The sequence below is a fragment of the Cyanistes caeruleus genome, unplaced genomic scaffold (genome assembly GCF_971803275.1).
Source record: "Cyanistes caeruleus unplaced genomic scaffold, bCyaCae1.hap1.1 HAP1_SCAFFOLD_99, whole genome shotgun sequence".
NCBI lineage: Eukaryota > Metazoa > Chordata > Aves > Passeriformes > Paridae > Cyanistes > Cyanistes caeruleus.
The window spans coordinates 802392-828811 of record NW_028255901.1 but is presented as its reverse complement, the minus strand read 5'-3'; the positions used below and the strand labels follow the sequence as shown (position 1 = coordinate 828811).

The 26420-nt window shown below is 56.0% G+C and overlaps 1 protein-coding gene and 1 long non-coding RNA gene across 2 annotated transcripts; both read left to right on the top strand.

The window, feature by feature from the left end:
- Window positions 1-4964: 4964 nt before the first annotated feature.
- On the top strand, window positions 4965-5888 carry LOC147646427 (olfactory receptor 14J1-like). Its single transcript, XM_086873495.1, has one exon. It carries the CDS (start codon window positions 4965-4967, stop codon window positions 5886-5888), a length of 924 nt encoding a protein of 307 aa, XP_086729621.1.
- Window positions 5889-16473: 10585 nt separating this feature from the next.
- On the top strand, window positions 16474-17078 carry LOC147646426 (uncharacterized). Its single transcript, XR_015281882.1, has 2 exons — window positions 16474-16592; window positions 16879-17078. It is a non-coding gene; the product is annotated as an uncharacterized LOC147646426 (long non-coding RNA).
- Window positions 17079-26420: the final 9342 nt, after the last annotated feature.

The window sequence follows — 26420 nt, the reverse complement described above, 5'->3', positions numbered from 1 at the left end:
AACTTCAGTGTTTCCATCTGACCTGGAGCTCTTGAGAAGTTTCTGGAGCATACTCTGAGGGACTGAGTGTGATGCCAAGAGCCCCAAAGGCCCGAGAGGGTGATGAAAGTGCTGGTGCTGTGTCTGTGCTGCTGAGCTGGGCCGGGCTCCTGGCCCAGAGGCAGCTCCTGGCAAGGGCAGCGCTGCAGAGAGACAGCTCTGGCCAGGAGCAGCTCCTGAGCACAGCCCAGCAGGGCTGGGGCCCTGCCAGGGCAGCTCAGGGACACAGAGAGCAGGCCCAGACAGAGCTGCCAGGGGCTCAGCACTGGCAGGGGCTGTGGGATGTGCCAGAGGGGGCTGTGTCCCAGCAGCACCTCTGTGGCTGTGTCCTGGAGCCCCAGAGCAGCTGTGATGTCAGAAAGGGGCTGTGTGACGGCTCCGAGTGGGTTGTGTGAGGTCACAGATGGGGCTGTGACATCACAGAGTTTGTTGTGTGAGGTCACTGAGCAACTACAGCATCATAGAGGGGACTGTGTGACATCACAGATCTGACTGTGACATCACAGATGTGACTGTGACATTAGACATTAGATATATGACATCACAGAGAAGGCTGTGCCATCACTGATTGATTGTGTGACATCACAGACCAGGCTGTGAAGCCACATGGTGGTGATATGAAATCCTAGAGTGGGCAGTGACATCATAGAAAAGCCATGTGACATCTCAGGACAGGTTGTATGACATCACAGTGCTGACTGTGAGATCATAGAGTGAACAATGACATCATATGTTGCTGTGTGACATCACTGGAGAAAATGTGACCTCACAAGGTGGGTTTGTGTCATATGAGGGGGGCTGTGACATCACAGAATGGTGGTTTGACATCCCAGAGCAGGTTGTGTGGCATCAGCGAGTGGGATGTGACATCACAGGTGGCTGTGTGACATCACAGGGTGTACTGTGAGGTCACTGGGGAGGTCTCTCCGCACCGACCCCCCCTCACAGTTCCCCCCAGAGAACTCCAAAGCTGCTTGTACAGCAGTCTGTCTGCACAGAAACACTTCCAGGGCTCTCTGCATTTCCCTTCCCTCACTCTTGCCTCACTCACACACCTCCCAACAACCCACTTGGTGCTTTCAGCTGCAAGGAGTTCAAAGCTTGTCTGTCCTTCAGCAGCTGCTCTAATTCTGCCTGCAGCCAACTCTGGGGCTGTGTTTATTGTAGAACTCCCTGTGTGTCTGAAACATTCCTTGTGTGGCTCTGCCTTGGGGAAGGGGAACCTCCTTGGTGGCACCTTGGCCTTGGCACACACTTGAGGAGGGTGTCTGTTTTCCATGGGGAAACTCAGCAGTTTTAGATTGCTAAAATCAAAGAAGGAAAACCCCTCTTTGCCTGAGTGCAGCCAGTTCTGTGAGCAAAGCAGGTCCCAGGGGAGTGAGGAGAGACAGGATGGGGCTGGGGAATGTGGAGCAAGGTTGTCCCCACTGGGTCAGACCTCAAGGCACAGCTTCTCTGACCTGGCCACACCTCCTTAGGAGAGACCCTGGATCAATATCCATCACTGAATGCTGCAATCACCTCTGCTCTAAAGAGAACAGGAATAAGAGACACCCTTTAAAATAGGAACAGATATTTCTTAGAAGCTCTTTGAACTATTTCTCCATAGCTATTGTAGTAAACTTTCCCAAGAACTGCGCCAGACCAGAGGGAAATCAAGGCACAGCCATGGTTTGTTAGGATTTGCTTGATCCTAATGAGCCCCGTGGTGCATTTGGAGCTGAGCCCTTCAACTTCAGGACCTGAGAGGAGATTGCACAAACCTTTCCAGGAGTCCAAGTCAGAGGAAAAACCCAAAGTGTCTCCAGGCATTAATGGGTCCCACTGAGGTCCATCCCCAACACAGGCTCCTCATGGACTCCTCGGAGAAGAGAACTGGAGGCCAGGATTGCACAAAAACCTCCCAGAGACTCAGTGTGGGAAGGAAAATCCAAAGTTGCTGAAAAAGCCCTGAGTATCTCAAAGTATTGATGAGCCCCACTGAGTGTCAATGCAAAGCTCCCAAGGGACTCGTTAAAGCAGATAATTGGGGCCAGGATTGCACAAACTTCTCAGAGACTCAGGGTGGGAAGGAAAAAGGAAAGTACCTTAAGAACCTGAAGTACCTTGAAGCATTAATGAGCCCCACTGAGTGTTGTTACTGACAAAGGCTCTCAAGGGACTAATTACAGCAGATAATTGGAGGCCAGGATTGCACAAAGCTCTCAGAGACTGCAAGGCAAAAGCCAAAGTCCTTTGAAAAAGCTGCAGTCCCTGGGAGCATGAAGGAGCCCCCAGGGCCATTCCTGAGCAAGGCTCCCCAGGGACTCCTTCCAGCAGATCCCTGAGGCCACTGGCATGTGGGCTAGGGGGGATGCTGAGGGCAGGCCAAGGGGGTGACAGTGGCCAGCCTTGCTGGGGCTGTGCCAGGAGGCCCCAGGGCCTCAGGACAAGGTGTCTCCTCACAGCCCTTGCTGGCACAGCTTTGGCTGCTGTGGCCCAGGGCACCAAGCCTTGGCTTCTCTTTGTCCCCAGCTGTCATCAGTGCCTCCAGTTCTCTGCTCTGCCTGGGGCCTGGGGACACTTTCTCAGTCACGTCCCTCAGTGGGACCCATTAAAAGTGAAAGAAACTTTGGAGTTGGATTCTGACTTGGAGTTCTTGAGAGCTTTCTTCCCCTCCCTGTCAGGGACTGATGTTCAGGGCCTCAGCACAAAGCCCCAAGAGGCTCATTAAAGTCCTGCTGCTGTGTCTGTGCTGCTGAGCTGGGCTGGGCTCCTGGCACAGAGGCAGCTCCTGGAAACCAAGAAGAGCTTCAAAAGCACATTTCTCTTGCTGAGCAGCTCTTCTGCCAGCCCAGCAGGGCTGGGGCACTGCCTGCAGCCACCCTGGGCACAGCCCAGAGGCACAGAGAGCTTCAATCAGTCAGGGCTGGGAAGGTGCTGAGAAGTGCCTGGGGCAGAATCCCTGCCAGCCCTTGGCACAGGAAGCCTCTGGCTGCAGGACAATGCAGCTGCAGCTCCTGGAGGCATCTCCTAAAGCTGGAACATGCCAGTGCCTACAGACTCTGTGAGTACAGCTCTGAGTATTTCTGGTGGAGGGGAGGTGAATGCTCCTGAAGCTCTGATATGCTGAGGGTTCCAGATCAGTCATGGAATATTTGAAAGATAAGGATTTTGATAAAAATGAGGACATTTCCTAAAACTTTATATTCAGTTTCCTACTATTGGAGATTGGTAGGGAGAAGGGATTAATATTAAAGGTATTGTGAATTTTGTCAACGCCTGAGGTATCTGAACTGTTATTTTTAGTGATCAGTAGGTTTACATGAGATTCCTAATGTGCTTTCAGCCACTCTGCCCATGGACTGCACCAAATAAATTATACAGGGAGCACAGCAAGTCAGGGGCTGCATAAAAGGGAAGTTTGTGCTTTTTTAATCTAGTTCTTTGGGTTTCCTAAATGGGAAATTTCACATAGATATTCATCTCTCATTTCATTTCTCTATTCAACCTCTGATGACAGGTTGCAATAAATTAAAAAAAGTAAATTCTCAGATCTTAACCAGGCAGGGACAGAAATCAGCACAGGGCCCCTTACAGGCAGCATCAGTGTCCTTTTCCAGCCTCCTCAGGGTTGCTCTGCCATTGCCATCAGAGCCTGCAGAGCCAGAGCTGCCCCTGGGCAGTGCCCTGAGCTGGGAGGGCTCTGCAGGGCAGAGCTGAGCCCCCAGGGCTGGGCTGGGCTGGGGCAGTGCTGGCAGGGTCCAGCCCTGGGCACAGGGCAGCAGCTGCTGGCAGGGACAGCTCCAGGCAGCAGAGCCCTGGGCAGGCAGTGGGGGGAAAGTGCCACCAAGCTGTGCTGGGATTTTAGTTTAAAGTTTAAAGTCTTTTCCCAAATTAACTATTCCATGATTACTCTTTTACAGATCCCCATGCCAAGACACAGCAAATGTCTCAATGCAAATGCCTGAGGGTGATTGTCCTGCACTGGTGCTGCCTGGCAGGGGCAGGGCTGGGCAAGGAAAGGCTTTTCCTCAGGGCCTGGCTCTCTCTCCTTGCCTTGCCCAGGTGCTCCTGGCATTGCTGACAGCTCTCTGGGAATGGCAGCTCCAGCTGCAGGGCAGGCCCAGCCCTTGGGCTCCTCCTGTGCAGGCTGGGCACAGCAATGGGATGTCCCAGCTCCCTCTGCCCCAGGAGCTCTGGGCAGGGCAGGCTGGGAGGCTGGGAATGACCCGACTCTCCTCCAGCAGTGCCATGGACAGGACCCTTGGTGTGTCCTTGGGATGCCACCCAAGCTGTCAGCTGTCTCCAGGGGACACTGGGGACAGGAGTGTCCTTGGCCAGGAGTGGGGCTGAGACTCTGAGAAAGGCTGAACCAGTTTGCTTTGCTGTGTGTCCCTCTGCTCTCAGCTGTGTCAGGCTGATTTCCAGGGAAACACAGTGCCTGCCTTCAGTCTCAGAAAGGGCAGCTGGGGACAGATGGAGTGACAGAGCAGCTCCCCTGCACCCTCCACTGAGTTACAGCCAATGCTCCTGCATTGCACATTTCTCTCTGATCTCTCTGGGCACACCCAAACCCTCTCAAACTGCCTTTGGCCATCACCATTCCTGAGCCGTGGGACAGGAGATGCTGCCAGGCTCCTCTGCCTCAGGAGCAGTTTGGGATGATGCAGTCCAACCCCAGGACTGGCCCCTGACCCCGTTCCCATGACCCCACTGCTGCAGAGCAGAGCTGACTCCTCACTGTCCATGGGCAGAGCCCCTGCTCATCACAGCAATGGGGCCAGATCCCAGCAGAGCTCCAGGCATGGGGCTGAAGGAAGGGCTCTGAGAAAAGGAAAATTGGAGCAGGGCTGGGAGAAGGGACATGGACATTGCTCAGCAAAGTCTCTCCTGACTTGTCACTGTCTCCTCCTTCAACAGAACTCCATGGCCAGAGTGAAGAAATGTCCAACAGCAGCTCCAGCAGCCACTTCCTCCTGCTGGCATGGGCAGACACGCGGCAGCTGCAGCTCCTGCACTTCTGCCTCTTCCTGGGCATCTCCCTGGCTGCCCTCCTGGGCAACGGCCTCATCATCAGCGCCGTAGCCTGCAGCCACCACCTGCACAGCCCCATGTTCTTCTTCCTGCTCAACCTGGTCCTCACTGACCTGGGCTGCATCTGCACCACTGTGCCCAAAGCCATGCACAATTCCCTCTGGGACACCAGAGACATCTCCTATGCAGGATGCGCAGTCCAACTATTTGTTTTTTTGTTTTTCGTCTCAGCAGAGTTTTATCTCCTGACCATCATGTGCTACGACCGCTACGTGTCCATCTGCAAACCCCTGCACTACGGGACCCTCCTGGGCAGCAGAGCTTGTGCCCACATGGCAGCAGCTGCCTGGGCCAGTGCCTTTCTCACTGCTCTGCTGCACACAGCCAGTACATTTTCCCTGCCCCTGTGCCATGGCAATGCCCTGGGCCAGTTCTTCTGTGAAATCCCACACATCCTCAAGCTCTCCTGCTCCAAATCCTACCTCAGGGAACTTGGACTTCTTGCTGTTCATGTCTGTTTAGTACTTGGATGTTTTGTGTTCATTGTTTTCTCCTATGTGCAGATCTTCAGGGCTGTGCTGAGGATCCCCTCTGAGCAGGGACGGCACAAAGCCTTTTCCACCTGCCTCCCTCACCTGGCTGTGGTCTCCCTGTTCCTCAGCACTGCAGGATTTGCCTACCTGAAGCCTCCCTCCATCTCCTCCCCATCCCTGGATCTGGCACTGTCAGTTCTGTACTCAGTGGTGCCTCCAGCCCTGAACCCCCTCATCTACAGCCTGAGGAACCAGGAGCTCAAGACTGCAGTGTGGACACTGATGACTGGATGGTTTTAAAAAACATTATACTGCTGGCCAGTTTCTGCAAATGACTTGTAATAAAAGTAATCTTTGATACTTATTGTTGGTTTCATTTTGGAGGTTCTTTTTCTTTGTTTTACTTTTCAATATTGTCCACAAAGAAATGTCATTGTGCCATTTCTCATTTTGTTTCTCTTCACCTTCCCTGTGCCCACACACTATGTCAATAAGGAGCTGAGGTCTTGGTGGCTTTAAAGGAACTAAAGGATCTCCCAGCAAAGTTTTCTCCAGAGATGCCCCTTTTGTTCCCTTCTCTGGAGCTGCAGCAGCAGTGTCTGTGTGCAGAGCTGGGGCAGATCAGTGTTGGCACAGCAGCTGTGGCCAGGAGCAGCAGCACTTGGTGTTGCCAGTGCTGCTCCCGTGCCACTGCCCCGCTGCCCTCCTGGCCCTGGTGTTGCTGCAGGGCCTGAGTGCTCTCGGGGCCGGGCACAGCCCTGGGGGTGGCAGTGCCGGGGCTGCAGCAGGGACAGGCCATGGGCACTGCTGGGGCAGCGCTGACGCCTCAGGGCAGGGCCTGGGGGCTCCAGGCTCCTTGCCCAGGCTCTCTCAAGAACACGGCCAGGCCAAAGCTCAGCACAGAAAACCCCCGTGAGCAGCCCCAGGCTGGCCGTGGGCAGGCTGGGGGCAAACAGCATGGCTGGGGCTCTGCAAGGTCCCTGGGGGAGATGGGAAGGAGCAGCAGAGCAGGGGCTGATCCATCCCCACTGCGCTGGACACCCCAGGGCAGCGTCCCAGAGCGTCCTCATGGAGCTGCCAACAACATCCTCCCTGTGCAGCCCTGGCCTCTCCCCCAGCTCAGAGAGGTGCCGCATCCTTGCAGGCACAGACACGGCAGCACTGGCTCAGGAGCCCGTGTTTGCACTGCCCAGAGCAGGCGTCAGCACCCCCATGGTGCTGCTGTGGGGAGATGAACCTGAGGGAGCACAAATGCCATCAGCCCCTGGGGCCAGGAAGGGCTGGGGGACGGGAGGGAAACCACTCAGGTTTGTCATGGCCTCTGAAGTCACACAGAAAGTTTGTTCCCATGAGCTGTGAGTTTCCTGTGCCACTGCAGACGTTGTTGCTCAGAGCCAGGGCTGCCTGGCAGCCACCCCCAAATGGCCCTGAGCATTTCCTATGCATCACCTTTGCTTTCTTTACTCCTCCTGATCCAGATTTCTTCCTATTCCTTTTGATTAATAACCCCAGCTCCTTCAGCCACTCCTGAAAGGACTTGTGCTCCAGACCCCTCACCAGCCTTGTTGCCCTTCTCTGGACACACTCAAGCCCCTCCATGCTGCCCAACCAGTGCCAAGCACAGGGGAAGAATCCGTGCCCTGGTCCTCCTTGCCACACCGTTCCTGATCCAGGCCAGGAGCCATTGGCCTCCTTGGCCACCTGGGCACACTGCTGGCTCATGCCCAGCCTGCTGTCCATCAGTGCCCCAGCTCCCTTTCTGCCTGGCTGCTGTCCAGCCACTCTGTCCCCAGCCTGTAGCACTGCAGGGGTTGTTGGGGCCAAAGTGCAGGACCTGGAACTTGGACTTGTTAAACCTCACCTTGTTGGGTTTGGGCCCTGGATCCAGCCTGTCCAGGTCCCTGTGCAGAGCCCTCCTACCCTGCAGCACATCAACACTCCCAGCCAACCTGGTGTCACCACGGTTCCATGGGGCCCTAGAGTGTCACAATGGTCTCCAGGATTCCATGAGGACTCCCAGCAATCCAATTTTGGATCATACTGGGAGTGACTGGACTCATACTGGGAGTATCTGAGAGTGACTGGGAACACACCATGCACATCATCCCCCATACTGGGGGTGACTGGGAGCAACTGGGAGCATGCTGGAAGCCAATGGCATCATACTGGGACTGACTGGGTTGATCTAGCCAGAGGCAACTGGGACCATCCTGGGAGTGCTGCCATGTGACAAGGATCATACTGGAGCTTACTGGGCTCATGATGGTGTTGAAAGGGAACAACTGGGATCTCTGAACACCAAAGGTTCCTTTCCTGCTCACTGAAGAAGGAGCTTCCCAGTATCCATGTGTGAGGTGACCTTCACCTGAACCAGATGCTGTTAGGAGAAAAAGCTGCCTGTGCTGGAAAATCCCACACAACAAGTCAATGCCAAGAGAGCATTTTACTTTCACAATTCCCCTCCTGGAGCCACAGTCCTTTTGGATCACACAGCAAGCAAGAGAACAGCACAAAATACAAGGCTGTGTCCAGTTTTTGGCTGGATCAGCAAACAGAGGGAGGAATGCCAGGGTTCACTGCCACAGACTCTCCTCTTGGAAAACAGAACCCCCCCAGGCTCTATTCCAAATGCTGTGCACACCCTGCTGGCTACAAACAACCCCTTCTTTAAGAAGTTGTTGGCAGGAGCTTTCCCAAATAAATGGCATCTTAATGGCAATTTTCTTTCAAAATCACCTCTGTTCCAAAGGAAGAACAGAAAGCCCACAGCAATCCCAAAGGCACATATGGTGCACCTGGGGAAATCCTCGACTTAGGGGCCCAGTGGGTTAAAAAATACCCATAAGAAGCCACAGAGTGCAGAGTGCAAACTGCAGCAACCACTTGCTGGATCATTTTGGCTGTGCTGCACACGTCTGCAGACTGTCTGTCCCCCTGCCAGGACAGAAGGACACCCGTCAGGGGCTGGGCTGGCTGCTGAGAATGCCTCGGGCAGGAGGATCTTCAGGCAATGAGCAGGTGCCCAGAGCCGCTCTGACACTGAGGCCTCTGTGCCCCACAGCAACAGGAACACCACAAGGACACGGCAACGTTCCTGTGACATCACAGCAGCAGCTCCCCCAAAAACCGCCTGGAAGGTTCTCCTGGGTCACCAAGGAGCACAGAGGATCCTCAGAGGGCACAACCTACTGCTCAAGGGATCCAAGAGGAGCTCAGAAAATGCAGCAAATGAGGACACCCCACAGCCCAGCCTGAACACTGAGAAGGAACAAAGATGTGAGTAAACCAAAGGAAACACAAGTTTTGGTCACTGATGCTTCTGACTAAAACCAGCAAGGTTTGATCCATCTGGGACCTTTGTTTTAGTTCTAGAAACAAACAAGGTTCTCTACTGTCAATGTCCAGAAAGCAGGAACTCGGGGGAAAGAAGGCTGAGAGTGCCAAAGCCTTGTGTGACTCCTTGGACATCTTGTGGCTGAGGGTGTCCAAGGCAATGGACTCACAAGCGGGGTCCCTGCCCTCCCCACTGACAGCTGCCATCTCTCCTTCAGCCCCACACGGGTCTCCAACAACCTCCTGTCAAGGGCCTCCATCCACACATTCCATCACCAGCCACAGATCCTCATCCACGAGGTCACCCAGCATCCCTGAGGCCACAGCAGGGAGTGCTCCTGGCATCTGGTAGAGCACTGTGGCTTTCCTGGGATCCTTCTGGTGCCTGTGGCTGAGAGGAGTGGGGTGGATGGAACCAGGACGGGTCACAGATCAGCAGCCCCACTGCAAGCAGTGCTTTCTCCTGCTGTGTGGGGACCGTGGGGTGACTGATATTGGGACTCCTCTGGCTTTGGTCCTGCAGAGCACACAGTGGCTCAGACACTGGGCTGAGGGAAGGGGTGCCATGGAAACCCAGCACAGGCATTTCTCTTTGGAGAGGGGGTTCTGCAGGGAGAAGGGAGAAGAAGAGACTTTCCTGTCTGCTGAGATTCCCCCTCCTCCTTCAGCAGCCATTCCACAATCCATCAGTACCAGAGTTCATAGGATCACTTCCATGCCAGGGAGCACAAGGCACTCAAAACTGAACCCTGCCAGAGCCCAGCCCTGCCTGCCCATTTGGAGGGTGTGGGGGAATGGAATTTCAGCAGGAGCTGACCCACAATGATACTTTGCCACTGGTGGGTTTCTCACAGCCTTAGAAGGAGTTTGAGATCTCTGTCCCCAACACCTGCTCACCCTTCAAGTGCACACACGTGCCTGGGGGCAATTCAGGTTCCCTGGAGCGGTGGCTGCTTCCCTTTGAAACAGGAGCTGTTGTCTTTTCCAGTGTGCTTAACTCCCTTCTACCTATTAGAAAGTGGGTGAGTAAAGGAAATGACCCTGGAGAAAGGGGACCAGAGCCTTTGAAAAGGATGAAACATGTCTGAATTAGAAATAAAATCTAAGTAATTTATTTCTTTAGTACTAATTTATTACTACAAACAAAAACATGTTTCTGAGGTGATTTTTGGGATTCGGGGCTTTATTTCTTGTTCTTGTTGTTATTATTATTTATTAGTATTACTTTTCACTGTCGAGACTTTTAAATCTTAGACATGAATAAAAATGGCTGGATGTCTCTCACTGGGAAAATTCCCTTGCTTTTCCCACTGGGATTAAACTGTACAGTCATTTCCAAGTTGCCAGTGGATTCTAAAGATGGAAAATCCTGTTAATGCTGGGTTTGGTGTGGTTTGGAGCTGGGGAAGGGTCTCATCCCTTCCCAGAGGTGCCCCAAGCCCGCTCTGCTGCCACATCTGCACTCGCGGCCCCTCACGGCTGCTCTGCCCTGGGGACATGGTGGGACCCCTCCTGCCAGGGCTGAGGCTCCTCATGGCCCCTCACAGCCCCTCATGGCCCCTCACAGCCCTTCATGGCCCCACAGAACCTCTCATGGCCCCATAGAACATCTCTTGGCCCCTCACAGCCCCTCATGGCCCCTCACTGCCCCTCATGGCCCCACAGAACCTCTCATGGCCTCATAGAACCTCTCACAGCCACTCATGTCCCTTCATGGCCCCTCATTTCCCCTCACAGCCCCTCACAGCCCCGTAGAACCTCTCATTTCCCCTCACAGCCCCTCATGGCCCCATAGAACCTCTCATGGCCCCATAGAACCTCTCATTTCCCCTCACGGCCCCTCACAGCCCCAGGGGCTCCTCCCAAAGGAGAAGGGGTCGGGCCCTGCTCACTCTCCTTTTATTTCGGTCCCTTCACAGCGCCGAGTAAAGAAAGGCTGAATGGAGCCTTTCCCCAGCGTTTCCCTCGGGGTTCATTGCGGGCTGAAGCTCTGTGCTGGCGCTGGCCCCAGCACCAACATCCCTGTCCCCCCGTGTCCATTCCCTGTCCCCGAGTCCCGCCCGGCTCTGGCAGCAGCAGCAGCCGCAGCGCAGCGGGCGCAGGCCCGGCCCGGCCGGGGCTCCCGGCCAGGAGCAGCAGCAGCGCCGGCCCTTCCCACCTGCTCCTGCCTCGGCTTCCCAGGGCTTTTGCCAGGGCAATGCTGGACTACAGCAACAATCCCCCGCAAACAGCCCTGATTCCTCAGGGCCCGCCTCTGCTGCCCTCAGCCAGCCCTCAGAGGAAGAAAGGATCAGGTTCCAGCGCTGTTTTCAGCCCTGTTTTACTCACCCTGAGGTGACAGCAGGAGGCTGTTGGTGCCCTGGCCTTGGCAATTGTAGATCCCGGCTGCTCTTGCCCCTCTTCTGCTTGCCACTTGAATTTTAGCAGTACAGCTGCAATTGCCTCTTTCAATCAGTGCTACCCACTGTGCTTTTGTGACAGGGAACTCAGGATTTTTGTTTCAGGCATCATGATCAGTACAGATCAAAATGCTCCCAAGTCCCTGAGCACAAAATCAAGGAGAATGAAAGCCACACAGGTCACATTTGCAGTGCTCAAACACAGCCCTGTTGCTGCTGCTGCTGCTGAAATAGAATCAACTGACAGAGGCCATCACAGAAATTGCCTCTGCAGTGGCAAATAAAATGAAAAAATCCACCAGAAGAAAGAAAAACCAGAACTTCCCAACTCGCTTCATTGTTTCTTCTGAGCAGCAGAAGAAAAAGGAACAGGGCACCTTTCAGGCAGCTCCACAAGCTCAGGGTTCTCATTTCATTGGGAATCTGAGATGCAATTTGCCTTGTTAAAAGGATAAAAGCAAGGGGAATGAATTGGGAATTATTAGGAAAAAATGACCCTTCTTACACACAAAGTTCACCAAGTCATTCCCTGCATTTCTCCTTTTCACATTCTTTCTCTCATCCACTGAGAGCTCCAGCTTATCATGTTCTGCTGCTTATCATCAACTGATTGTGCTCTTGATTTCTCCCAGTGCAAGAGATGTAGAATCATCTCAACTGAACACAGAAACAAACTCCCTCTGTCAGCCCATCTTCATGTTCCAGATCACTTTCCAGATGTCCATGGGGCTGTTGGAATGATGAGCTCTCCACTGCTGGCTGCAGGCTCTGGAGATTCTTTCTCCACATTCAGCCAGGCTTGTATTCCCCAACAATTCCTGGTAGCCCATCATGTTTTCTTTGGGTAGAAGAGGAACAATGAAAACCTCACCAATGGCACAACTCCCCTGTGCACAAGGAAAAGAAAGAACAAGTTGTCAAGTCCTTCAAACATTTGTCCTGCTTTGCTGCAAGAGTTGTGCTGCACTCACAGTGTGGGAAGCCAAGAGAAGCTGCAGCTGGGGGCACATCTTGAGACAGGAGCTGCGCCTTGTTCTCCAGGACAGGTTTTGGGAAAGAACAGACGGGACTGGGGAGAAGATTCTGGGAAAATGGAAACAGCTTTTTTAAGAAATGAAAATAAAATCAAAAGAAACAACCAATATGTTTTTCTCTATTTTTCTCTATTATTTTTTTCTCTATTCTCTATTTTTATGTTTCCCTTTTCCATCTTGCACTGTTTCTCCATCCCATTCATTCCAAATGGATCTCACCTCTAAGATCTGAGACTTGGCAAGTTTTAGACACTGTAAAATACCCTGAGCTGTAGCCAGTTTGCCTTGCCCTGTTTTCCTTGGAAAGCAATGCTGGAGACACAAGTGCAGTGCTTGGCTCAGGTACAAATTCTGCATTCAGGGAATGTGCTCAGACGGTGTCTGAGCCTCAGCAGGGACAAGGCACAGCAGCAGCCAAGGGCATTGCTGTGCCCCTGTGCAGGAGTCCAGACTCTGGCTCTTGGCTCAGCAGGGCAAAGTTGCCGTGTTTGGCCAGGCTCAGGGGCTGCCCGGGGAGCGCGGGGCTCGGGCCGGGGCCGAGCGGGCAACGGACAAACGGACACGGGGACAAACGGCCCCGGGGCTTCAGTTGCAGCGGCAGCGGCGGCAGCGGCAGCAGCAGCAGCAGCAGCAGCAGCAGGAAGCGAATTTAAAAATTTTCTGTCTCTCCTCTCCCTCTCCCGCGGTCCCGCATCCTCTCCCGGTCTCCCTTTCCCAGTGCCCCCTCATCTCCCACTTTCCTCTTTCCCCGTGCCCACCCGGGCCATGCCCCCGGTCCGCCCCCGGCCCCGGGTGGGGCTGCCCCGGCCCCGTCCCCGTCCCCGCCCATCCCGCCGAGGTCTCCTCTTCGCCTGGCTCTGGCTGTGCTGGGCGGGCATCAGTGCCAGGGGCTGGGGCGGCATCGCTGCCCTTTGGCTCCGCCTGGCCCGACCCCGACCCCGGCCCCGACCCCGACCCCGACCCCGGCCCCGGCCCCGGCCCCGGCCCCGGCCCCGGCCCCGGCCCCGGCTCCTCCCGGGGCCCGCGGAGGACACAGGCGGTGCGGCCGCTGCCGCCGCCTCCGCTGCGGCTTCCCCGGCCCGAGCTCCGCCGCTGTCGCGTTCCAATGAGGGAACGCCTGCGGGTGCCCGGCCCGGGGAGCTCGGGGAGCGCTCGGGGGCCGTTCCTGGCCCCGGGCCGAGCACTGACGGCCGCGTCTCTTCCCCAGGGAAGGCGCAGCAGGCCCTGCAGCAGCGCTACCGAGTGGGGTCACTGCTGGGGCGCGGCGGCTTTGGCAGAGTTTTTGCGGCCACTCGGCTCTCGGACGGACTCCCGGTGAGCAGAGGGGCCGGCGGCGGGCGGAGGAGGAGGAGGGGGCGGAGGAGGAGGATGGGGCTGGACACGGTGGGCGGTGAGCTGAATCCGCTGTTCCCTTTGGCTTGCAGGTGGCCATCAAAAAGGTGCCACGGAACCGCGTCCGGCACTGGGGCGAGCTGGTGAGTGAGCGGGGCCAGCGGCAGAAGCCGGGCCGTGCCGGGCGGGGATGAGCCGGGGCCCGGCAGGGTGGGAGCCGCCAGGACACCTGCAGGGAGAGCGGGCGTGGGGCCAGCGGAGGGCACAGAGCATCCCGGGCTGGCTGAGGGCTCCCCGAGCCCCGGCACGGCCTCAGCCCCACTGACGGCACCGTGCTCCTCCCGCAGCCCGACGGCACCAGCGCACCCCTGGAGATAGTGCTGCTGGACAAGGTGTCCACAGGCTTCCCCGGCGTGGTGCAGCTGCTGGAATGGTTTCAGCTCCCCAACACCATCGTGATGGTGCTGGAGCGCCCGGAGCGGTGTCAGGACCTGCGACGTTTCATTCGGGCACGGAGGTTCCTGTCCGAGGAAGAGGCGCGGGAGCTGTTCCAGCAGGTGCTGGCGGCCGTGCGGCACTGCACCAGCTGCGGGGTCCTGCACAGAGATATCAAACCTGAGAACGTCTTGGTAGACCTGGACACCGGCGAGGCAAAACTGATCGACTTCGGCTGTGGCACCTACCTGCAGGACACAGCCTACACTCAATTTGCAGGTGAGCCCACACAGGGGTGGTGATCCTGGTCCCATCATCTCCTGGCCCAACCTGGGTGTGGCAGCAGGGATTCTCCCAGGACTGGGGCTGGGGCTGGGGCAGCCAGCCTGACAAAATCCCCCATGGGTGGGAGTAGAAGAGAGGGGGAGCCAGAACCTGTGCACCAGCTGGTTTGGTGTGCAGGTGAGAATGGGCTTGGACTGCTCTGCTCACCTGGTTTGCCTTGGTTCAAGATATTTTTTGGGCAATGCCAGCAGGGAGGATGTGGGTGTGGTTTTTCCCCAGCACTGAGTGGGTATTTCCCTTTGTGTGTCATGGTCGGGCCTTGCCAGGGTTTCTGCTGCCCTCTTCCAGCACCAGTGGCTTCTTTTCCAACCCCGGGTTTGTACCCAAGTCCCAGGTGCTGGTGAGAGGGCAGCAGGTCACCCCGTGGGCCACTGGGGCAGCCCCCACATGCCCAGGGATGCTGGGGCCAGGCTCTGGGAGCAGCAGCATCCCCCTGATGAGCTCCATCCATATTCCATAGGAACACCGTCATACAGCCCCCCGGAATGGAACGACTTTGGGTGGTACCATGGCGAGGCAGCGACCGTCTGGTCCCTGGGCATCCTGCTGCACGAGATGGTCTGCGGGGAGCACCCTTTCAGGAGGGGCAGGAACATCAGATGGGGCCAGCTCCCGCTGCCACAACGGCTCTCCCAAGGTGGATCCTCATCTCTGGGCACGGGGGGAACACCAGTGCTGGGAGACAGCAGCGGGCTCGTGAGCATCCCGCTCTGGCAGCTGCTGAGGAGGTGGCACATGTCCTGCTCTCCTGCTCTCCTCCAAAACAAAGAATTGATGGGAAAGTTTAGGCCCAGCTCTGAGCACATCCAGCGTGGCCTGGGCACGGGAATAGTGGGGCAAAGCTGACAGGAGCCTTCTCCAACTGACCAGTGGTTTGTGGTTTCTCTCCCCAGACTGCCAGATTCTGATCAGGTGGTGTTTATCCCTGAACTCCTTGGACAGGCCCTCATTAGAAGACCTGTCCTGTGATCCCTGGATGCAGGATATTCATCAGCCCTAGAAGAAGGGAGAGAGCCACAGGCACAGTGATGCAGGGACCTGGTAAGTTACAGCTCCACACATGCCCTGGCAATCAGCAGCAAAGAAACCCAGACTTTTTTGTCCTGCCTGTGTCACTGCACTGGGGTCATGGAATGGGAACACACAGCCCTTGTGCTGGAGCTGAGCTGCTCTGCCCAGCACTGGTGGGCACCATCTGAGCTGGTTTTGCTTGTCCTGCTTCACTGACAGCCGGGCCCTGGGCAGAACCCTGACAGCCTGGTGTCACCCCAGGGAAGAAGGAGCCCCTGGAGAAGCTGTACCAGGTGGGGCTGCTGCTGCTGGAGACATGGAGGTCAGCAGCAAGGATGACAACCTCTTCCTCCACCTGGCCAGCGGGAGCTGGCGATGATGGACTTTGATTCTGGCACCTTCTTCAAAGCCAGGCTCCACAGGGAATTTTCAGGTAAGTCCAGACCCAGGGGGATGCTCCCAGATTTGTGCATTGGCTGGGAACCAAAGGTTTCCCTTTCACTGGGGCAGATGCAACTGATTCCTCAGTGGCTGCCCAGCTGGTTTTTGGCAGGGCTGGGGGCGTGGGCTGAGGAGGTTACGAAATGGGAGTGGGATCCTGGCCCTGCCAACAGCCCCCAGCAACCACCGTGCCCCGGGCTGGGGCTGGGGCAGCCAGCCCGACACAAACAAACCCCCATGGCAGGAGCACAGGTGGGACTCCAGAACCTGAGCACGGCTGCTTTGCTGTGCAGGCAAGGAAGGGCTTGGGCTGCTCCACTCCCCTGCTTCGCTTTGGGATCACCGTGATTTTGGGGGACAGTGCAGGGGGAAAGGGAGAAAGCATGGGCTTCTCTCACCCATGGGTGGGTTTTTCCCTAGAATGTAGGCGTTGGGCCTTCCTCAAGCTCCTGACAGACATAAGATTTTTTACCATTTTTCTGGTTTCCCCTTTTTGTCTGTAACCTATTTTCATTAATTTGTTGTTTGTTTTTCTAAAGGAAGCGTTCTAGGTGGGGTCCAGTCTGGATCAGGAAGTGCTTGGGACCAGCTGTGGCGTGGATGGGCCGTGCCCTTGGAGAAGACTGAGGACATCGTTTGGGACCAGCTTTTCTTGTGGCAGCGGATGGTGTGAGGTGGGTCCTCATCTCCTTGGCATGGCTGGGACAAGAGCTTTTGGGAGATGGCAGCGGGCACAGGAGCATCCCGCTCTGGGCAGCTGCTGAGGGGCTGGATCTGCCGTGGCTGGCTGCAGGCTGGGCACATGTCCTGCCCTCCTGCTCTGCTCCCCAAGGCAGCAGTGATGGGCAGCTTTGGGCCCAGCTCTGAGCACGGCCAGCATGGCCTGGGCACCGCGGCTGGCTGGGACAAGGGGACAGGAGCCTTCAGCTGACGGGCGGTTTCTGCTTTCTCTCCTTGCAGCCGGGCTCTGCGGATGCTGAGGCTGCTCTGGGCTCTGCCAGGGCTCTGCTGGGCTCAGCACCGGGCCGGGATCAGCCAAAGAAGAAACGCTGTGACCTGCAGCAGAGACCTGAGCATTTTGGCAATGCAGCTCAAGTCCGCAGAGTGTCCACCTCCAAGGGAAAACATGACACCTTCCAAAAATTAAACTTGTTCCATAACTTCTGAAATGAAATCCATCTGCTGGGATGACCCCAAATGACATTTTTCATCTTGCTCAAGCTGTAGCTCAGCCCTTCTCTGAACAGTTCTGTCCCCACACCTGCCTTTTACTTCACAACTGCTCCCTCCTTTCCCCCAGTGAGTTCCCAGCCCATCACAGTCTCCATCACACTGCAGCCTTCCTTGATGCCCCTCACCACAAGGAAGGCCAAGCCCCAGTCTCAGGGACTCATCCTGTCACTGGCTGAAGAACAGCAATGTCTGTCTGTGCCAGGAGCTCTTGGATGTCTCTGTATCCATGGACAGAAGGGTCTGTCTGTGCCAGGGGCTCTTGGATGTCTCTGTATCCATGGACAGAAGGGTCTGTCTGTGCCAGGGACTCTTGGATGTCTCTGTATCCATGGACAGAAGGTCTGTCCTTGCAAAGGTTTCCATAATATCTTGGTACCCATGAGTATGGAATGAACACAGAAAGTGTCAGTCACGTTGTTTGCACACTCCCTCCTTTCCATCCAAGACACATCCATGCACACCCCCACGTACAGATATATTAAAAGGAGAGGGATGGATAGAGATTTCCCACAGAGCTCTAACTTTGGCAGAACTCACCTTGTAAGCCATGGCCAGGGCATTTTTTTCCCAGCTCTGTGTCAGTAGGTGTCCAAGAGCTGAAGGGAACAGCATTTAGAAGCAGTTTCAGGATTTCTAGGCAGGAAAGGGAGCTGACAGCCATCCACATAACTCACCATATTCGTCGGGATGGGCTGCTGGTTCTTTAGGAATATGGCACAGTGGAGACACGAGACTTGGGATAATCCCAGCTCTCTGTGGATCTGTGCAAAGGTGGAGCAGCAGAAACACCTTGTGTCTTCTTTGGGGACACAGGGTCCAAGGAGCTGGGGTGGCAGAGCGTGACCTGGGCTGGTGGCAGGTGAAGTCCCATTTCATGACATCCCGGAGTGGCACAGGACAAAGCTCCAAGCACCCACAGCCCCACTGAGGAAGTCCTTGGAGTGCTGCACATCCCATAGGAAAAGCTGCATTCCCTCAGTCCATTGGCATTTATCACTTCCATTTGCAACACTTGAGGTCCAAGTTTCAAAGTGCAAAATTTTTACACTCAAGACACAGTCATGAAGAACATGTATTTCAATTTCCTATTCCTTTAACTGCAGTGTAAAATATCTTGATATTGGAAATCATCCATCAAATCTGTAAAGGAAGGCAGCTAATGGATCCTTTCCACTAGCACGTGTACAAACTAAGGAACTAAAATCAAAGCTGAGTTCTCTTTTTCAAAAGATCAGTTACCTCTTTCTTACTCCAGAGTTATAGAAGATTTTTCACTACACATTTGGGGGTAATTTTTATCTGTCATATTTTTTTTACGTTTTCTTTTTTGGTTTTTTTTTTTTGGTTTTTTTTTGTGTATTTGGGTTGTTGGGCTTTTTTTACAGAAAACATGTCCTAGAAAAGGCATGTCCTTTGCTCCTGGTTCCCGTGTGGAGCAGCTCCCTTCCCGCTGGCTGAGCTGCTCAGGCAGAGCCCGGCAGCTCCTGGCCCTGCAGGGCTGAGGCTTTTCCCCGTTGCTGGGCACAGACTGATGGAGCAGCACTGCTGAACACGGGCACACGCAGAGGGAGCAGAGCAGCTGCCTTTGCCCACCTGAAGCTCCAAGGCCAAACTCTGAGCAGGCACGGCTGCAAGAGACTCGCAGGCTCCCTGTTGGCTCTGCTGCCCCACTTGTGCCCGGCCCAGCTCTGCGGGAGGCAGAGGGAGAACAAGGGGCAGCTCCCTCCCAGCCCCAGCCCAGGGACCCCTCCAGCCCCGGGCCTTGGGCCACTGTCAGCACCCGCTGCTCCAGCCACCGCTTCTGCTGGCACTGACAGCAACAACCAAACTGGGGCTGGTCCCCAGGGAGCAGCAGCAGTGCCTGGATCTGATCCCTCAGCCTGGGGCAGCCCCCTGGGGGAACAGAGGGCGCAGCAAGAGGGACAAAACCTGGCAGGGGCAGAGACTGGGAAGAGCCAGAGCTGGGAGCAGCAACAGCTGCTTCATTGCACTCCTGGAGAAAGCTCTTGGCTGGCTCAAAGCACTGAAAGGTGTCAAAGGCAGAGAGGAGGCCACACCAAACAATGCTCCTGTTTTCACACCCTCCTGTAGTAAATGGAAATGATTTGTCCTATCTAAATTGTAACTATTTGGAAAGTTATTATTAGGAGCAATCAAGGGAATTGGTGTTACAAGGCAGATGTACCCCTCTACAGATGTTACATGTTAAAATTAAGATAGAGGATGTAGATTTGAGATAAGAAATATCCTAAGACAAAATCGACCTTGAGATGGATAAAGTTGGAACAACTTTAGGCATAGGGCCTGAAAATTATAAAATATAAGACTAATTAGTGGAGCACAATGCTTACATAGATAACACAACGCTTAGGACACATGCACAGCCTGTAAGGTTATCCAGAGGACAATGAGGATGAGTGTAAGCCTTTGTCCAAAATACCACTAAAAGAAGACTGAAGACCCCCTAGCAACAAGTGAAGCATGCACCATGAAGAATAGTGATGTAAAATTAAAGAATTAGAAATTGGAGGAGACTTAGGGGAAACATGAATGAATATTTATAAGCATACAGTATATAAGTTTAGTTTGAATTTCTTTGTTTCATACTTGAGGTGCTGTAAGAAGCCCTCTCTGTACCCCGGTCAGTTTTGCTTATGCTTTAATCATAATTACTGGAAAGCTATATTCATATATTTATTCATATATATATATATATACATATGTGTATATATATATATGAATATATTCACTAAATTGTACTCTTTTACTACATTGTATTCCTTCTATATCAAATTGCTATTAAATCCACTAAATTGTATTATTTTATTAAATTGGATTCTTGTATTCAATTCACTAAATTGTATCATTTTTTTCCGTATTATTAAATTGCTGTTAACCCAATAGCCCTAGCTGTCCAAATATTAATTTCATTTATGACACTGCCCATGGGTGAGTTACAGCCACAGCGAGAGGGAGGAGGAGATGATCCCACCCATGGCTGCTGCTGGCTCCAGACATTTGCTGAGATAAAGCTGAGCCAGAGCTTCAGCATCTCTCCCAAAATCACAGAATCACAGAATGCCTTGGCTTGGAAGAGACCTTAAAGTTCATCTCGTTCCACCCCCTGCCATGGCAGGGACACCTTCCACTATCCCAGGCTGCTCCAAGCCCCATCCAGCCTGGCCTTGGACACTTCCAGGGATCCAGGGGCAGCCACAGCTTCTGTGGGCAAGCTCTGATCTCTGCCCAGGTGAGCAGGGACAGGAGCCGAGGGAACGGCTGGAGCTGGGCCAGGGCAGGGCTGGGCTGGAGATGAGCAAAAGCTTCTTCCCCCCCAGGGGGCTGGGGCAGTGCCCAGGCTCCCCAGGGAATGGGCACGGCCCCGAGGCTGCCGCAGCTCCAGGAGCCTTTGGCCAGCGCTGCCAGGGATGCACAGGCTGCGATTGTTGGGGTGTCTGTGCAGGGCCGGGGGCTGCACTCCATGATCCCAATGGGTCCAGATGCCAGCTCAGCCCCTTGTGCAACTCTCACCCTTGGGCTCAGCCTTTGTGTCCCCTGGAGGCGCTGGCAGAGCTGATGGGGTGGGGCAGGAGCGGGGCAGCCCCAGCGTTCCCCTGGCAGTGCCAGCACAGCCGGGCCAGCAGCCCCAGCGTTCCCCTGGCAGTGACAGCACAGCCGGGCCAGCAGCCCCAGCGTTCCCCTGGCAGTGACAGCACAGCCGGGCCAGCAGCCCCAGCGTTCCCCTGGCAGTGACAGCACAGCCGGGCCAGCAGCCCCAGCGTTCCCCTGGCAGTGACAGCACAGCCGGGCCAGCAGCCCCAGCGTTCCCCTGGCAGTGACAGCACAGCCGGGCCAGCAGCCCCAGCGTTCCCTCCCTGGAGACGCTCCAAGGGAAGCGGCCAGAGCCGCGTCCAGTCAGCGGAACTGAGCGGCCACTGAGCACCCCCGGCCTGGGCTGCTGTGGATTCCTCTGCACACAGCTCGGGGAAGGTGCCCTTGGCCACCCCCACAGTGCCACAGACAAGTGTCACACACAGTTACACAGCTCTGCCCACAGCTCACTGGGGGAGTTAATTTATTAAAAACAAACAAGCACAGCGCCGGGAAGGTCTTTGTGCACCGAGGCTTTGCTGCAGCCAAGGAAAGCTCCTGGCTCAGGGTCACCTTTCCTGCTCGGCCAGAGCCCCGAGTGCCCCAGCAGCAGCAGCAGCAGCAGCAGAGAATGGCAGCATTGCCACGGGCTGGCTCAGGAAGGGGAGATTTCCCCCTGGAGAGAGGCTCCTCTGCCAGGTTTTGCATTCAGGCAGCTGCAGATCCCTCAGCTCTGGGTGCACAGCAGCTGGAAATGCAAGTGCAGGAGCTGTGTTCATGGCCAGCCCCAGCGGGTGACAGCAAGGCCAGAGCCCTGGCAGTGGGACATTTGCAGGGAGCGGCTGCAGCAAGCGCTGGGGGCTGGAAGTGTGTGCAGAAAACAGCCCGGGGGTCTCCGGCCCGAGGCCAAAGGAACAAAGTTTCAGTTCTGGCCTCCGCAGGGAGCACCAAAATGGTTCCTTTGCAGGGCGAGGTTCCACTGGCGGGTGTTGCAGGGCCCCCAGAGGAGAGCCCAGGGTGTCCAAAGTGCCTAGGCTGGAGCAGCTTTCTGTCCCGCTCCGGGGGCATTCCCGCGGCCTTGGGATCCCTGGGAAGGCGCAGGAGAGGCTGGAAGCCGTCGGTTTGTGGGTTTGGGGTTTGGATTGTTTTCTGTGGGGGGCTGATGGCCGGTTGTGATTTTGGTGTTTTGCGGGGCTGGGGGAATGTTTTTTGTGAGCTGTGCCCAGCGGTTTGCAGCCCCGCGGGTGCGGGGAGCGCTGGCGCAGGCCCGGCCCGGGCGGGGCGGCCCCGGGCGGGCTGTGGGAGCCGGGAGCGGCCGGGCGGGCCCGGAGCCGCCGCCTCGGGCCGGGAGCCCCCCGGGCAGAGCTCTGTGCTCGGGGCCGAGGCCCGGGCAGCGCTGGGCGGCCCGTGGGCCCCCGGCACAGGCGGGTCCGTGTGGCCGAGCCGGCGCCGTGTCCGCAGCGGGCTCCGAGGGGAGCGGCCTGGGCCGGCCGTGGCCGTGCGGGGCCTGGCGGGGCTCGGGGGGCCGGGCCGGGCCGGGCCGGGCAGAGGCTGAGGGAGAGCGGGACAAGCGCGGGTACAGAGGCCCCGGGCTCGCCGTGCCCCCCTGGCCACGCAGCCGGGCTCGGGGGCCGCCTGGCTCAGAGGCAGCCCCGGCTGCGGGGGTCCCCGGGGGTCTCTGGGGAGGGGGCGGCAATGGGGGCTGCCGGAGCTCTGTGCCCGGAGCTGGGCGCGGCTGCCGAGGGAGCGGAGCATGCAGGCTCCCCCCGTGCTGGGGCTTGCTCTGCCCGCCTCAGGGGCTGCATTGTCAGCCCAGAGCCACGTGGGGATCGCCCGGGACCAGCGGGGCTGGCAGGGAAAGCAGCAATGGGGGCAGCAGAAACGGGCAATGCCAGAGCTGGGGGTGCTCCCGAAGCCCCCCAGATGTTGGGAGCATGGACAAGGGGGCCCAGGGATACCCCAGGAGCCTGAACCAGGGAGCCCAAACAGTGCTGACCACGCAGGACTCCTGGGATGCCAAAGTGGTGAGGCCAGAGAAGGGGAACCTCCTGGCTTGCCAGGAGCCCCAGCAGACAGAGACGGGGAACAGCAATACGAACTTGACCCACAGCAATCCAGACAGGGGGGGCTTCCAGGAACCCACAGTGGAGGGACCAGAGAGGGTAAATGCATGGATGGGTGTTTTTGGTGAATCTTGACCATTTGTGTATTTTAGGGGACTGAATATTAGTGTTTTGGTGGTTTATATGGGCACCAGGTGCCCGGTGACTTCTAAATATGGACTTGGAGAGTAGGAAACCCCTAACCCAAAGTGCTCATCCATTGCATTTTCTGAAACCAGGATTTCTGATTCCTAAACTTTGGCTGGATGGAGAAGGAGGCTGTGAGGAAGAGGAAGATGCTCCAGGACACCCAGGCAGGTGAGGAGGAAGTCAGTGCCCCTTTCCCCCTCTCTCCTGCTCCATCTCCCAGCCCAGCCTGGCCCCCGGCTGCAGGACAACCCCGCTGCCAACGCCGTCCTGCCGGGGACGCACTGGGGGGATCTCCTTCCCCTTCCCTCTGGCACGGAGGCAAATCCCATCCTCTCCTTGTCCTTGCTCCCCCAGACAAGGAGCTGAGGATGGAGAGCAGGGAGGACAAAAGTCTGCCGGAGAACCTCGTGGAAGAGGCAATTTTGAGCAGCTCCACAATGCAGGAATCCAACAGGGAGGAAAATCCCCAGAGATCTCACAGGAGGAGGGGCTCCAAACCCATCCCAGGGTGCTCTGAGGAGGAAAGACCCACCCAGTGCTGGGAAGGCGGCCGGAGATCCAGCCGGGGCTCTGAGCTGGTGGTCCATGAGCAGCTTCAGGATGGGGAGAAGCCCTACAAGTGCTTGCAGTGTGGGAAGAGCTTCAGCCAGAGCAACAGCCTGATCTGCCACCAGATGATCCACACTGGGGAATGGCCCTATCAGTGTGGGGAGTGTGGGAAGGGCTTCAGTTTCAACTCCCACCTCATCATCCACCAGCGCATCCACACTGGGGAGAGGCCCTATGAGTGTCCCGAGTGTGGGAAGAGGTTTCACAGCAGCTCCAGTCTTGTCCTGCACCAGCGGATTCACACGGATGAGAGGCCCTTCCGCTGCCCTGACTGTGGGGAGGGCTTCAAGCGAAACTCCCACCTCATCAGACACCGGCGCATCCACACTGGGGAGAGGCCCTACGAGTGTGGGGAATGTGGGAAGAGCTTCAGCCACAGATCCAGCCTCAATACCCACAAACACATCCACACTGGGGAGAGGCCTTACAAGTGTACCCAGTGTGGGAAGAGCTTCTCAGACAGGTCTAACTTTGGCAGACACCAACGGAGGCACCGGTAAGGGAAGCCCTGCAAGTGCCTCAAAATACAGGAAGAGCTTTGTGCACTGCTCCAGCTTCATCCGCCCATGGAGGATCCACGTTGGAAAGAGACCTGGTGATCCATGTTCCCTGGGATCCATGCTGGGAAGACACCTGTACCTTTTCCTGCCCATGGCAATGTCATGATGTGGGATCAAAGAATGTGAGACTGTGATCATGGTCCATTATATTCAATCCCATCTCAGGTCATTGCCAGGGGCAGGAAAAGGACTCCCTCTCTCTCAGCAGAGAAGGGTGTCCTTTCTTGGCAGGAGGAAATACGTGTCCAGGAAGAGTCAGTTGGTGGTATTTTAGTTTTCCCTGTGAATGGTTTGTCTTATCCTTTCTGTTACCAAAATTGTTTCTGTGTCTGTTTGTTCCTTATCCTGTTGCTGTTTTTCATAAATTCTTCTTATCCCAGCCTGGGATCTTTGCCTTTTGTGCTTTCCATGGGAGGTGGGAGGGAAGCGAGTGGCAGCAAGGTTTCAGCAGGAGCAGGAAATTGGGGAATGCCATTCCTGAAGCCCAGCCCGTGGAAACCGAGCATCCCAGCTGGTGCCAGGCCTGGTTGCCATGGCAGCAGCCTTGGGAGCGGGTCCCTGGCTGGGGGCTGCGGGAACCTCTTCCCTCTGGTGCCCAGGGACAGGAGTGGAGGGAGCGGCTGGAGCTGAGGCGGGCAGGTTTAGGCTGGATGTGAGGAAAAGGTTTTTCCTGCGAGGCTGCTGGGGCACTGAACAGGCTCCCCAGGGAAGGCTCCCAGCTCCAGGGCTGGCTGAGCTCCAGCAGCGTTTGGCCAGCGCTGCCAGGCCCAGGCTGGGATTGTTGGGGTGTCCTGTGCAGGGCCAGCAGTTGGACTGGAGGATCCCCATGGCTCCCTCCCAACTCAGCCAATTCTGTGGCTCTGGGATCCCATGAGCCTGGGGATGGGACTGCAAATGGTTGCCATGGCAACGGGCTCTGGCTCCAGGCCTGAGCTGGTGTCCATGGCAACCACCCCGGGCATGGGGTCTCCATGGAGTTGCCATGGGACTGACCATAGCAACAGGGTGCTATGATGGTTTTCATGGAAACAGACAATGGCAACAGGTCCTGGTGATAGTTGCCATGAATCAGACCATCGCTACATGGGGCTGGTGATGGTTGCCTACCAAGGATCAGATTTGTTACAGGCCCTCACAAAGGCTCCATGGGGACATTCCAAGAGTCTCCAGGCTGTTCAAGAGCCAGAATGTCACAGGCAGAGACAGGGGTTCCATGGAAACCTCCCAGAGGTTTCTGGGGATGCTGAAGAGCCGTGTGCTCAGACGCTGTCCCAGCAATTCCATGGTGACATCCCAGGGGACCCCGGGCTGCAAAGGCACCACTCTGTCACAGGCACTCCCGGGGGCTCCACGGTGACATCCCAGGAGTCCCCAGGCTGCCAAAGAGCCGGGATGTCACAGACACTCCCAGGGCTTCCTGTCATGGGCAGAGTGGGAGCTTCAGGCAAAAGATTTATTGCTTTATTGGAGAAACTTCTGCTGAGTCATGAGGTGGAGAAATGACACCCAACATCCACCAGGGATCCTCAAACCTTTCCAGGCTGCCTAGACTTTTAAATTCTTTCTAAGAAAGGAGACTGGGAGTAGCTGGATCCAATCCCAGCTCCAGATTTTGTCAAAGGTTTATGTGTAAAGACTGGACAGGTGGAAATGAACCGTAATGCAATTTTCCCCACAGGATTAACAATTGAATATCAGATATATTTATACAGATACTACTGTGACTGATTCTGGCATGATTAGACAGATTTATTTACACCAGAGAGTAAATAAAGAAAAATAGTTATTTACTCCACAGTATAGGAGCTATAACAATTATTAGACTATAGCGCCCTAGGAAACAATTTTGAGGTGAACAGGGCTTTGCTGGAGTTGTTTGAGCCCATTCCAGGCACAGCCTCCTGCTCCAGCAGGTACTGCTTTTCCTGTGCCATGCCCAGGGCAGATCCTGCTGCAGGAAAAGCCCCAGGCCAGCCCCAAGCCAGGGAAGGGCTCGGGCACAAGTGCAGAGTGCCGTGCTGGGAGCTGTGCCAGGGACAGCCTGAGGCACCAAAGGCACCTTGGCAGCAGCAGCTGCTTCCAGGCCATGGCCAGAAGGCTCCCTTGGCACCCCGGCCTGGTGGCCAGCACTGCAGAGCTGCTGCTTCAGGGCTCATTTCTGGCTGGGCTCTGAAAAGCCACTGCTGCTCCAGGAGCCTGACTGGGAAGCAATTGGCCCCAGCACCTTGGGGACAAGATAATAATGAAACAACTCTTC